At 39.2% G+C, this 14088-nt stretch overlaps 1 protein-coding gene across 1 annotated transcript; it reads right to left on the bottom strand.

Annotated features, from left to right (window-relative positions):
- Window positions 1-8428: 8428 nt before the first annotated feature.
- CT83 (cancer/testis antigen 83) lies at window positions 8429-10767 on the bottom strand. Its single transcript, XM_074201852.1, has 3 exons — window positions 10679-10767; window positions 10289-10451; window positions 8429-8719 (listed from the first exon to the last, which is right to left on the bottom strand). Exons 1-3 carry the CDS (start codon window positions 10765-10767, stop codon window positions 8429-8431), a joined length of 543 nt encoding a protein of 180 aa, XP_074057953.1.
- Between the last annotated feature and the right edge of the window lie 3321 nt (window positions 10768-14088).

Genomic DNA, 14088 nt, shown 5'->3' with positions numbered 1-14088 from the left:
GTCTTTTCTATCAAAATGTTTTTGAATCATTTGTTTATATTTTCTTAGCGCAGTGTATGATTTTGAAAAAAGTGAGAAAATAATGAACTAGGATATTAAAGGCATGATAGAAAGAAATTCCTCTTGGAAATTATATACGTCTAAGGAAAACATTGGATGAGATGATGGGAATTGGTGATATAAAATGTTCATTTAAAATAATACTTTCAAACTATTTCTCAGATTATCAGTGTAAAATTGATAACATGATGACTATTTTATAAGGGATGGAAAAAAAAGGCAGAGAGAAGGATTATCTAGGAAATGATTTCATAACAATCAGAATCCAGAATTTCTGTTGTTTTTCTATGTTCCCCATTTAATTCTAAGGTCATCTTCTCACACAAGGTATGATACACACACACACACACACACACACACACACACACACACACATATATATATATATCGATAGACAGGTATATAGACCCATACATACGTGTATATGTTCCTATATATACATATTTCTTTTTGCCTGTGATACATAGGGAAAAATTGGAACCAAATTGTTTTTTTGTTTACAAAATGCTATATGTAAATACATAACTTTTAGAAACCTATGTTCCAATCCCTATGGTCAAATCCCATGATCAATGGCCTTAAATCATGTATGTACGACAGGTTAATTTGCACTCATTCTATCCTGATCCAAATAGGTTACTAGTGACATATACCTCACACATTGAGGAGCTATTCAGGGTCTTATGATTCAAAGTTGTTATTGTTATCGAGTACTGATCTCCTGATACCACTCCAGAAGTAATAAAAATGTAAAATGCAAGACTAACAGGCTTATATGTTGGTCTGGAACTGCTTAGATGGAATATAACTTGAATGGCATGGGATGTAAGGTCTGTTTGAGTGGTGTTCTAAGTCACTTCTAAGGTAGTGTTTTCCCAAGCTAGTCACAGAACATTTTGCACATCACCCTACAAAGCACTATTGAACTGATAAATGCTGGTCCAGGGAAGGGTCTAGTGTTTTGTTTTAACCCACAGATATAGAAGAGGGAAGTAAGGCAAAGTTTAGGGCAATTAAATATTTTCTAGGGGCGGCTAGGTGGTGCAGTGGATAGAGCACTGGTCCTGGAGTCAGGAGTACCTGAGTTCAAATCTGACCTCAGACTCTTAGAAATTACCTAGCTGTGTGGCCCTGGGCAAGCCATTTAACCCCATTTGCCTTGCAAAAATCTAAAAGAAAAAAGAAAAAAATATTTTCTACTAGAAAACTGCCTCATGGGGGGGGCGGAGCCAAGATGGCGACAAGAAGGGATCGAGTCTTAGGAGCTCTCTGATAAAATTCATCAGCTAAGGACTCTAACTAAACTTTCTAGAGACAGAACCCACAAGGGGACCCAGTGAGGCAGTTCTCCTACTCAAGGTAACCTGGAAAAGAGCAGAAAGGCTCTGCTCCCTAGGGTCAGAGAGCTGGTCTGCCAGAGGGGTGGCCCACCAGAGCGAAAGAACTTCAGCCTCCCAGAGGCAGCCCCAGGGCGCTGGGAGTCTCAGCTCACAACAGCAGGAGAGTCTCCTGAGCTGCACCCCTGGGAGCACCGGGCACAAAGTGGGGGAACAGCTGGGGACCTCTGCCAGAGCGAGCACGTGGAGCCCAGCCCTCAGGGCACACAGGGAGCAGCTAGGTCTTTCCCCAGCCCTGATCCAGGAAACAGAATCAGGTGGAGCCAGTAAGCAGGAGACCCCAGAGCATAAGCCCATTGAGCTGAGGGAGGGGAGTGAAGAGAAAGAGACTGCAGAGCTCTGTTTTCTGCCCCTGGAACAGGACTCTGGGGCTCTGAACACATTCAGATCCTGATTGCAGTCTAGGCCCCCCCCCATAGAACAGCAGGGCCCCCCCACCTCAGCCCTGTGGCAGAGGGGGGCACTTATGGTCATTCACAGACCAGGAGGGAGGACAGAGCCTCACACACTGAGGCCCTTGTGGGAGTGTCCCAAAAGTTCAGGAAGCACCCCCAAACCAAGCCCAGGCTGGGAAAATGAGCAAGCAAAGAAACAAAAGGAAGACTATTGAGAAATATTTTGCAAATGAGCCCAAGAATGATCAAAATACTCAGTCTGAAGATGAGTAAGCACAAGCTCCTGCATCTAAAGACTCCAAGAAAAACAGAAATTGGGCTCAGGCTATGACAGAGCTCAAAAAAGACTTTGACAATCAAATGAGGGAGTTGGAAGAAAAACTGGCAAAAGAAAGGAGAGAGATGCAGGATAAACATGAAAATGAAGTCAGCAGCTTAGTCAAGGAAATCCAAAAAATGCTGAAGAAAATAGCATGCTAAAAACCAGCTTAGGTCAAATGGATAAAACAGTTCAAAAAGTTATGGAGGAGAAGAATGCTTTAAAAAGCAAAATTGGCCAGATGGAAAAAGAGATGAGAAAACTCTCTGAGGAGAACAAATCCTTCAGACAAAGAATAGAATTCAGGGAGATTGATGAATTTAACAGAAATCAGGAATCAATACTTCAAAATAAAAAAAAATGAAAAATTAGAAGAAAAAGTGAAATATCTCATTGAAAAAACAACTGATATGGAAAACAGACTTAGGAAAGATAATTTAAAAATTATTGGAATACCTGAAAGTCATGATCAGGAAAAGAGCCTTGACATCATTTTCAAAGAATTACTACAGCAAAATTGCCCTGATATTCTAGAAGCAGTGGGCAAAATAGAAATGGAGAGAATCCACCGATCTCCCCGAGAAAGAGATCCCAAAAAACCAACCCCTGGGAATATTATAGCCAAGTTCCAGAACCCCCAAGTCAAAGAGAAAATATTACAAGCAGCCAGAAGGACACAGTTCAAATATCGTGGAGCTGCAGTCAGGATCACACAGGACTTAGCAGCAGCTACATTTGAAGCTCATAGGGCTTGGAATACAATATACCGGAAGGTAAAAGAGCTTAGAATGCAGCCAAGAATGAACTACCCAGCAAGGCTGAATGTCCTCTTCCAGGGAAAAAGATGGACTTTCAGTCAACCAGGGTTATTTCAAATGTTCCTTTTGGAATGGCCAGAGCTGAACAGAAGGTTTGATCTTCAGATACAGGACTCAGGTGAAGCATGGAGAGTGGAGGAGAGGGGGGAAATATGAGGGACTTAATGATGATGAACTGCATGTATTCCTGCATAGAAAAATGACACTGATAATACTCATATGAACCTTCTCAGTTAATAGAGAAGGTAGAGAGAGCTTTTATAGTTGAAGCACAGGAGAAAGCTGAATTCGAAGATAAAATATGGTGTAAAAATGGAGTCAATAGAAAAAAAGGGAAATGGAATGGGAGAAAGAAAAAGGAAAGGGGGAATAGTCCAAGATATTTCACATAAGATTTTTTTTATTACAATGAGCTATTTAAATGATATGGAAGGGGGGAGGCAAGGGGGAATGAGGTAACCTTTGCTCTCATCAGAGGTGACTAGGAGAGGAAACAGCATATATACTCAATGGGGTATAGACATCTGGAGTAAGAAGGAGCAGGGAGCAGGGGGAAGGGGTGGGGATGTGAATAAAGGAGGAGAGGATGGCCATGGGGGGAGAGTGGCCAGATATAACACATTTTCTTTCTTACTTCTTGCAAGGGGCTGGGATTGGAAGGCCTGCCCAGGACCACAGTGCCAGGGGGATTCTGGGCCTAAGGGGTGGTATGGGGGCTCAGGGCTTCTTGGCCCTAGGACCAGGATTCTGTCTGCTTTGCCACTCAGCTACCCTACAGCAGAGTCAGAGAGAAAGGAGAGAGAAAATAGAGTACATGGTAGTGGAGAAATAAGAAAGGAGGGAGTTGTGATCAGCAATGGCAACAGTGGAAAAATATGGAAGTAACTTTTGCGATGGACTTATCATAAAGAATGAGATCCACCCATGACAGAGTTGCTGGTGTTGGAACAAAGACTCAAGCACATTTTTTGTTATTATTATTTGGGGGAGGGTGCAGGGCAAGTGGGGCTGGATGGCCTGCCTGGGGCCACATAGCAGGGTCATCTTTGGGTGTCTTTTTTTTTTAATTTATTTTTTATTCTCATTTTGTACAAATGTTTTTTTTTTTTACATTAATAAAATATTCTTGTCTACAAGTAAACAAAATACCCCTCCTCCCCCATGAATATAGATAGACTTGCTTAGGTGAAAAAAGTAAAGGGGAGAGAAAAAAATTAAAATAAAAAAAATAATAGTAATAATTGTAGGTATGGCCAGGTGGCGCAATGGACAAAGCACCAGCCCTGGAGCACCGAGCACCCAAGTCCATAACCAGCCTCATAAACCCAACAATCACCCAGCTGTGTGACATGAAAGCTACCCGATCCCCACTGCCCTGCAAAAACCCCCCAAAAAAAGAAAGAAAAAAAGACCCAAAATAAAATAAAATAGTAATAATAGTAGGGGTGGCTGGGTGGCAGACAGAGCATTGGCCCTTGAGCCAGCCACCCCTACTATTATTACTATTTTATTTTATTTTGGGTCTTTTTTTCTTTTTAAAAAAAACTGCCTCATATATTTTTATAAATACAAAAAAAATTCTTATTTAAAAACTTCAGAAGCACACATGTGGCTAAACTCAGTTTTTTCATGGATCAACACTTAATATCATACAATAACAGCAATTCCAAGAAACAGTTTGGGAAAGAAAGTTCTAGATTAGAAACAGTGTCCATACTAGACTACTTCTAAATTGTTGGTTCTTGCTTGTTGATTGTTCAAGTGTTGCCATGTTTATAAAAAAATGTGAGGAAAAGTTCTAGGGATAGAATAGACTTCAAATTCCTCATATTATTACCATTTACCTCCGTGATGTTTGAAGATTTTTTAAGTGTGTATGGGAAGGGGCATATTAAATGGTGGATATGAAATTGAAATCTATTATACTGAAGACATATTCTATCATATATAAAATTCCTTTCATCAACTCATCACAATCTTTTTTACATTTCACAAACTGCTAGGGTCAAAAACTTCATGACTTTGTGGTCTTCCAGTGATGAGCCTCTCTGTATTTGGCTAGGGCATTAGGGAAGAGCTTTGTCTATTGTGCTCGGCCTGTATTTGAAATATTTCTACCTTCGATAAGAACTGATAGCTTTTGCATTCCTTAGACCCTTCAAGAGCCCAGGTTTGCCTCCACATTTGTAAAAGGGTCTTCAGGGCAACTGCCAACAGGCAAAATTAATGAGTGCTTCCAAATATTAAGATAAGGTCAAAATGGGTACATGATTTAGACCTAATGGGTGAGATCATAACCAAATTAGGAGAGCAAGAAATAGTTTAACTGTCAGATATATAGAAGAATTTATGACCAAAAAGAGATATTAAACATTAAGGAGTGAAAAATGGATAATTTTGATTATATTAAATTAAGAAGGTTTTATGCAACCAAAACCAATGTAATCAATACTAGAAGGAAAGCAGAAAGCTGGGAAAACTATTTTTATGGCAAGTGTTTCTAATAAATGACTTGTTTCTCAAATACACAGAGAACTGAGTCAAGTTTTTAAGAATCCAAGTCATTCCCTAATTGATAAATGGTCAAAGATTATGAACAGGCATTTTCTGGACAAAGAAATTAAAATTATTTATAGTCATATTAAAAATGCTCTAAATCACTATTGATTAGTGAATTAAAATCACTCTGAGGTACCACTTCACACCTATCAGATTGGCTAATATGACAGGAAAGTGAAATGATAAATATTAGAGAGGATGTGGAAAAATTGGGACACTAATGTATTGTTAGTGTTGTGAACTGACCCAACCATTCTGGAGAGCAATTTGAAACTATGCCCAAAGGGCAATCAAACTACTTTGATTCAGCCACACCACTACTAGGTCTGCATCATAAAGAGATCATATAAAGGTAAAAGGACACACATGTACAAAAATATTTATAACAGTTCGTTTTGTGGTAGCAATTGAGGGGATGCTCATCCATTGGCGAATGACTGAACAAATGGTGATATGAACATAATGGAATGAAAGTCGAAAACTATCTTTACAAGGAATTGGAAAAACTAAAACTGTGCTAAAATTTCATGGAATATTTTTAGTGTGCATGGTTCTCTTTTCACTGAACCAATGTGATATAGTACATAGAACATGTGATTCAAAGTCTAGAGATTTGAGTTCAAATGTTTATCTTAAAATGCTAAGTATAGTATCATCAAACATTGCTAAAACTAAGTATGTGAGGTTCTATCCTTGTTTGTAATTGCAATTCTTCTGTATCCACTATCACCCTCATCAATGAGATAGTGGCAAGAACTTGACTAGGTTTTTGTTGTTCCAAGATCTGACTTGCGTTATGCTTCTTTTTTTTTTTATTTCATTTTCCAATTACATGCAAAGATAGTTTTCAACATTCTGCTTTTTGCAACCTTTTGAGTTCCATATTTTTCTACCAGTCTCCCTTCCCTCTTCCCTGCCCATAGCAGCAATTTGTTATAAATTGTGCAGGTACAATTGTTTGTTATTTTAAAAACATATTTCCATATTAATTATGCTGTGAAAGAAGAATTAAAACCAAGGGGAGGGGGACCCTGAGGAGGAAAGAAAGGAAGAAAAGGAAAAAAACTAAAAGAACTTTTAAAAAGTGAACATAGTCTGCTATGCTCTGCATCCAGAATCCATAGTTTGTTCTCTGGATGCAGATGGCATTTTCCTTAACAGGTCTCTCAGCATTGTCCTTGATCACTCAACTGCTGAGAGAAGTTGCTTCCATCCTGGTTGATCATCACACAAACTTACTCTAAATGTGTACAATGTTCTCCTGGTTCAACTCACTTCACTCAGCATCAGTTCATGTTTTTCTGGAGTCAGGTGACATAAGATTTCTTAGAAAAGTATGCTACTCCCTAATATTCATATCCCAAAGCTTGTTCAGTCATTCCTCAATTGATGAGCACTATAAGGAGTATTTCACAAAATTACACAGCCATCTGTTAGTGTTAGGTTTATAATGTCTTTCTCCTTCTTTGCCCCTTTTTTTGGCAAGGCAGTGGGGTTAAGTGACTTGCCGAAGGTCACACAGCTAGGCAATTATTATGTGTTGAATCTGTTTGAACTCAGGACCTCCTAACTCTAGGGCCAGTGTTCTCTCACTGTGCCACCTAGCTGCTCCTTATTTACCCCTTTAAGATTTTTGCTTTTGCTTTGTCTGAGATCAAGATCACCACCCCATTTTAAACAAAATTGCAGCTGAAGCATAATATATTCTTTTCCTGCTTTTTCCCTTTACCCTTCTGTGTATCTCTGCTTCAAATGAGTTTCTTGTGAAGAGCATATTGTAGGATTCTAGTTTTGAATCCACTTTACTATTCTTTGTTAGAATTCATCCCATTCACACAGTTAAGATTCTCAATTTTGTATTTTCCTGCATTCTATCTTTTCCCTGAGTTATATTATAAGAAGTGGCCATTATATCTTCCTACCCAATAGATAAGTATCAATTTCCCTGGACCCTATTGCCATATTTTGCTTTGCCTCCATTAGAGTGTGTAATTCTTTTTTTTTAGTTTTTCCAAGGCAATGGGGTTAGATGACTTGTCCAAGGACACACAGCTTGGCAATTATTAAGTGTCTGAGGCTGGGTTTGAACTCAGGTCTTCCTGACTCAGGGCAGGTGCTCTATCCACTGCGCCACCTAGCTGCCCCATAGAATGTGCAATTCTTAAAGGGACTGTCTCACCTGCCTTTATAGTGTTCCTGCTTAGCATCATGCTTACCTGCTAGGGACTTAATAAGTGCCTTTTTCCTGTCATTTATTGGAGTGTGCCTTAATGATACTGAAATATTCAGAATAAGAAGTGCTTCTGTTTCTCAGGCACATCTTCCTATTCATTCTATTATCAGTTTGTTATTAGGACTTCGTGTAATATGGTGAAGGGAGGAAAAGGATCAGGAACATTTAAGTAATATCACAATTCTGTGAAAGAGTGTTTTCAACCTAAAGATTGTTTTCCTAACTTCTTCTTGACTACAGTGATAGTTCATTACCAATAGGTAATCAATTTGTTAAAATGCATCAGCAGATGGCTCTCCTCATGACCACTGAGGTTTGAGTCACTACCTCCTACGACTTCATTGATTCTTTCAACAGGAATAAGTTATAGCTAGCATTTAAATATCTCATTACAAATATTATATTATGTGATCTTTTCAACAACTCTGAAAGGTGGATGATACAACCCCCATTTTATAGATGAGTAAAGTGAGATAGGCAGAGGTTCAAGGACTTGTCTAGGGTCACAAAACTAGTAAGCAGCTAAGCCTGAATTTGAACTCAGGCTTTCCTGCCTCTGGGTGTAGATTTCTATTCACTAAGTCACCTAATAGTTATACCTATGACATCAAGCAAATCCACAACATTGAGTTAAATTCAACTTTTTTTTATTTTGTGCCTTCAGCAATATCAGAATGTAGATTTTGATAAGAGAGCAGTTTGTTCTTTAAATTTTCACTTAAACTATATTCTCTTAGAAATTGCTCCAGCTCCATCAACTTATATTCTACCATTCTGAGATTTAACAAAATTTTTTGTCGCATGGGAAGCAAGAATGGGAAATCAGTCAGGATGTCTTCGGAGAGGATGTGCTCAGACAATAGGCTTCCATTTTCTTTTGAAGTATTATCATTAGAGTCATCAACAGAATCGTTTGATCCTTTTTCAACGGTCTTTTTCTGGGAAGGAAAGAAATTATGCATCTGTGGTTTAAGGAGTTTTGAAATTTCCATTCAGTAGTTAAATGACATGTAGTCTAGGATTGTTCCCTCCACCCCACCTCTAACAACCTCTTCCAAAGTTAAAAAGATGGAAAAATTTTCAATTGGCCATTCTGGGTTTGAAGCACTTAGTAAGCATTTTTAAAGCACCTACTATGTACAAAGCAGGGTTCTAGGTACTAAGGATTCTTTATCTAAATTAGGCTGAGTAAACAAGGTTCAGGAACTGACAAGATGGTCCTTTAGCCTTGGCACTAGAGAAACTCAAGAACCAGGGTCAGGTTCACCAAATAGATTAAGATAAATGTACCCAGGTTGTGATCCTTAGGGAGATAATATATATGTGGAGATCTTGGCCCAGCCCTAATTTAAGAATGCATTTCTCAAAAGCTTACAAAGCACTTTCTTTACAACCTCTAGTAGCCGTGTAAATATTATGCAATTGCACAGAAGAGCATACAAAGGGCTCCTTTAATGATTAACAATTGCTTAATTGGCATCAGAATTAGGATTTAAACATATTTTAGGACAACTTTAAGCACTTAATATTACACATGCCTGTAAAGCAGCGTGAGCAGCAGTGAAGAGACACTTAACATTTACCAGGCCAAGGAGATTAGGTTATTCTCCTTGACATCCCAAGGCAGCAGAGTTTTTTAGAAGGGTTTCCCTGTCACCATTATTAGTTCAAATCTATTTCGGGGCATGGTTGCAGAAAGAAACCAAAGAAACAATCAGTCTCAAGAAAACTTAGTTTACTTAAAACTAAACACATCTGAAAAGACTTTGCCTAAAGGAAGACCATCTTCCCTATTAACTAAGAAAAGTGGCTTGATTTCAAAAAGAAATTCATTTTTCATAGAAAGGATGCCCTTATATTTTTTAATTTCTGGACTTTGATGACTGGAGTCTGATGGGAGCAGCCAAAGCCAAGCTAGAGACAATTGTTTTTCCATACCAGAACCCCCCCCCCCCCCAGAAATCCAAGTTTGAGAACACAACTCAGTGTTCTTGAGCTTTGGTTTCAGTAACCTTTAAGTGCTCACAGGGAATAGGTCCTAAAAAGTTTAAGGCATGCTCACAGGAGGAAAAGAAAAAAAAAGGAGACAGAAGGTAGGAACACATGCAAAAAATTCGAACCAAAAACAGTGGGAGAAGCCACCAACAATGGCCTCAGATGCTTTCCCAACATACCTGCTTTAAGTTGCTACCTGTATTTTAGTATCCCAGTGTAGAGGGGGGTAAGAGAGAGAAAAGCCTTTCCAAGTTGTTCTCTTTTTCTTTGGATGAGGATGGAATGATGGGAGTGGGGGAGGGGTTGGATGGAGTGATGGGAATGGGGGAGGGGTTGAATGGATGATGGGAGTGGGGCAGGGAAAGAGACACTCTATAGAAGCTTTTCTCCCCTCTCCTCCGCTGCCTCTTCCTCTTTGCTTTATTCTTTGTCTCTTTCTTTTTCACTTTTCCTGCCTTTTTTTTACTGATAATCAATGTGTCGCTTTCTTTAGCTGTAGCAAGATCTTTTACCTTAAACCATTTGCAGGTCTTCAAACACAGCAGAGAGAAGAGGCCGAGGAAGAGACTGACGCTCAACAGCAGGTAGAGGGGGACCAGGAACATCCTCACAGAGTAGACACGGATACACAGGAACCACGAAGGAGTGTACTGCACACAGGTAAGGAAGGAGAACCTGGACGGAAGGAGAGGCAGGTCCCGCTGAAGGGAAAATGGCGGAGGGGTCGAGTCAGAGAGGCTGAAAATGGCAGTCGGCAAGGTTGAGGGTGGCGGGAAAGGAAGAGAAAACTTAGGGAGGGAATGAAGGGAGAAGGCAGAAAAGAGGGAAGGAAAAAAACGATGGTAGGAGAGCCAGCCAAGTAGCTGAAAGGCCTTGTGAGGGGCGGTGAATAGGAACCTTACCTGTGGTTGCCTGGAGCCAGGACTGCTACTGATTTCGATCTGCGCTTGCGCCCGCGCATGCGCCTTGCCCTCGTAAGGCGCCTTGCCATTGCGCATGCGCATACCGTCGCGCATGCGCCTGCTCCTTGCCCTCACACATGCGCTTTGCCCTCCTTTCAGTAAGTTCACAAAGCAGCTCTTCCATGGAGAATGACGTAGGCCTTTGACTGTGGCCATGCCCCTTGGTCTTATGGCCCAGTGAGCCCTATCAGGCCTGCAAGGCCCAATGATGCCAAGTGAGGAGATGTTGGGGTGGGGAGGAGTGATTATGACCTAATCAACCTGAAAGCACAACCAACTCAACTTGCCAAGCCACAGTTAACCAAATGCACAGATAATGGAAACATCATTGCCTCATGTAGGGCAGCTTAGGGTAGTACACCAGTTCTGAAATCAGGAAGATGTTCAAATTCTGTAAGCAGATACTTCCACAACCTGTGTGACCCTAGTCAAATCACTTAACCTGTTAGCTTGAGCTTCCTTAAGTGGAAAATGAGTTGGAGAAGGAAATGGCAAACCAGTCCAGTATCCTTGCTGAGAAAACCCCACAAGAGAGTTGATGTGATTTTAAAACAGAAACAGATTGAACAACAAATGGTTTAGTGTATATTGTAATGGGTTGGATTGAGAATCAGAAAAGACTTAAGACACCTTAAACTGTGAGCTGGGCAAGTTGTAATCTTTCTGGGATTCAGCTTCTTTATTGGAAAAATGGGGGGATTAGACAGAATGAATTCTAAGCTTTCTAACCCTATAATCTATATCCTATACCTAATCCTATAATCTAAATTCCTTAAAGCACGGAACACTTTCCTCATCAAAATCACTGAAAAAGGAGGTGATAAAATAATTTATACTAAAGGCTAAATGATTCATAATGTAATCAATTTCTGCAGTATCACACATTTTTCTTTCTGTTTCTGGTACTCCTTGGTATAGGAACCCCTTTTAATAAACCTTCCCATATCACCTATTCAAAATGAACAGAAGGGGCAAGCTAGATGGATGGAACAAGGGATAGGGCACAGGCCCTGGAATCAGGAGGACCTGGGTTCAAATCCAACCTTAGACACTTCACAATTACCTAGCCGTGTGAGCTTGGACAAGTCACTTAATTTCATTGCCTTGAAAAAATTAAAAAAAAAAGATTAACAGAAGTTTGAGAGTATTATACATATGCACATAAGAAAAAAAAATAATAGATACACTTATTTCAGTAGGATACTATATTTATTTATGAAAATATTCCCCATGCCCTTTTAGTAAGCTTCCTGTGTCTCTAAGGGTAAGTGTACCCCCAGATTGGGAATTCTTGCCTTAAATCCTGGATTCTTTAGGTTAAATAAACAGCTGTCCTTCCTTCAACAGAATATTGTCCTGTGACATCATTTCACCGCTCTATGTTGATTGTTTCAAGACTTCTAGGGAGGTATAACATAACCTAAAATGATCTGAGACAACCCATTCCATTTCTGGATAGCTTTAATTGTTAGGAAATTATTTCCTCCTAGAAGAGGAGCTCAAGAAACACACTCCAGGGTGTCAGGAAAAAGAAAATATCCTTTAAAGGCTAAATCATACCTCAAGCAGGGTTTCAATATGACCACAAATAAGTAAAATCACTTGGTAATGCAGGGTGATATCCTGCCCCCGTCAGGAAGTTAAGAATAGCAAAATAGCAACAGAAAAAAAGGCAAAACTAAGTCTTGAGAAACAAGGCCACATTTCTTCCTAGGCAACTTTCAAGGTGAAACACTTTAAATAATATAAAATATACAATAACATACAATTTGACTTTCTATGCAAGTTTCCTCAGTTGCTAGTGACTCCCCCTCTCAGATTACCTTTTGGTGACTTTCTATTTTATATGTACCTAGTTATTTACACTATGTCTCCCCATTAGAGAATGAGTTCCCTGAGGGTGAGTTTTGCTTTTATTTCTATTCCCAATTCTTAGTATAATGCCTGATACAGGATAAGAATTTCCTAACTACTAATTAACATAGAAAGAAAGGACTTTGGATTCTTTGACTTTCACTAAACTGCCATAACTACTATTTAGTACGAAAGGAAAGAAATTCGAAAGTTTATCATATATCTATACATAATACATAAAATAAAATCTTAATAAAAGATAATTTTATTGAAAAATTTTATTTCTAATATAAAAGTAGTGTTTATCAGAAAACAATCATGTAGACTAGTCAGACTTTTCATTCCATTTCTTGTCTACTAATAATTTGAGTCTCATTCTAACTTTTGAAAGCACCTACATATCACATTTAGGCTGTTTCTTTCTTAGTTTGTATTTCATTAAGAATAGAACTGAAAATCTTGATTCAGAGATTCTATAAATTGAATTAAATTCTTGTGAGAGTGTTTAGTAAGAATGAGATATACGTCTCCTTCACTGATAGAAATCTGGACAGCTGTGTGAAGATGGTACTATATTAGAAGCTACAAGAGTCCAAATCTCATACCAACATTCCAGTAATGCTTTAAAAATGGATCAGATAAAAAAATGCATCACAAGGGACAATGATAAAGAAAAATAAATTCTAAACTCCTCCATCCTGTCTCCAGTTGTACAAAACCCTTTCAGAACCTTACATAAACATGGAACAAAGACACACTAGAATAATTGAAAAGCAAGTATAAAAGATACCAACAAGAATCAAGGCCCAAACACAAGGGAATAACAGCAGAGTATATTAATGGCAGAGATAGGGCCAGAGTGGCACCTAGAATGAGGCCCCAAGGGTGGCAGGAGACAGTGTTAGAATAATGTTCAGGTAGTCCATGCCCCAGGGAGCATGAAAGTAGCACCAGCCCAATATAGTAACTAGGTGGTCCAAGTCTGAACCACAGCAGGACACTGATCCGAACAAATCTGCATAAGGAAGGCCTAGCCTTAGTCACTGAATTGAACATCTTTCTTTTGTGAGGCCATACAGCTAAGTAATTATTAAGGGTCTCAGGCCAGATGTGAACTCAGGTCCTCCTGACTCCAGAACTGGTGCTATATCCACTGTACCACCTAGCCTCCCCTTGAATTTAACATCTTGCAGAGCCTACTAACACAATCTAAAAGTATGGAAATGGAGTTTGAAATGGAAATAGAAATGGAGCTATGCTTTAGCATAGCATTCAACACAATAAAGTAATTCCTTAAATTGAGAGAAGTCGATGGAATAAAATCAGTAGAATTCAGTAATAAGTGTGAGTATCTAGAAGATCAGTATCTAGAAGAAATTAAACAAAATCTGCCCTAGGGGACAGCTAGATGGCCCAGTGGATAGAGCATTGGCCCTGGAGTCAGGACAACCTGCGTTCAAATCCAACCTCAGACATTTAATAATTACCTAGCTGTG

Source organism: Macrotis lagotis, chromosome X (assembly GCF_037893015.1).
Source record: "Macrotis lagotis isolate mMagLag1 chromosome X, bilby.v1.9.chrom.fasta, whole genome shotgun sequence".
Taxonomy (NCBI): domain Eukaryota; kingdom Metazoa; phylum Chordata; class Mammalia; order Peramelemorphia; family Peramelidae; genus Macrotis; species Macrotis lagotis.
This window is presented reverse-complemented; position numbering and strand designations above follow the sequence as displayed.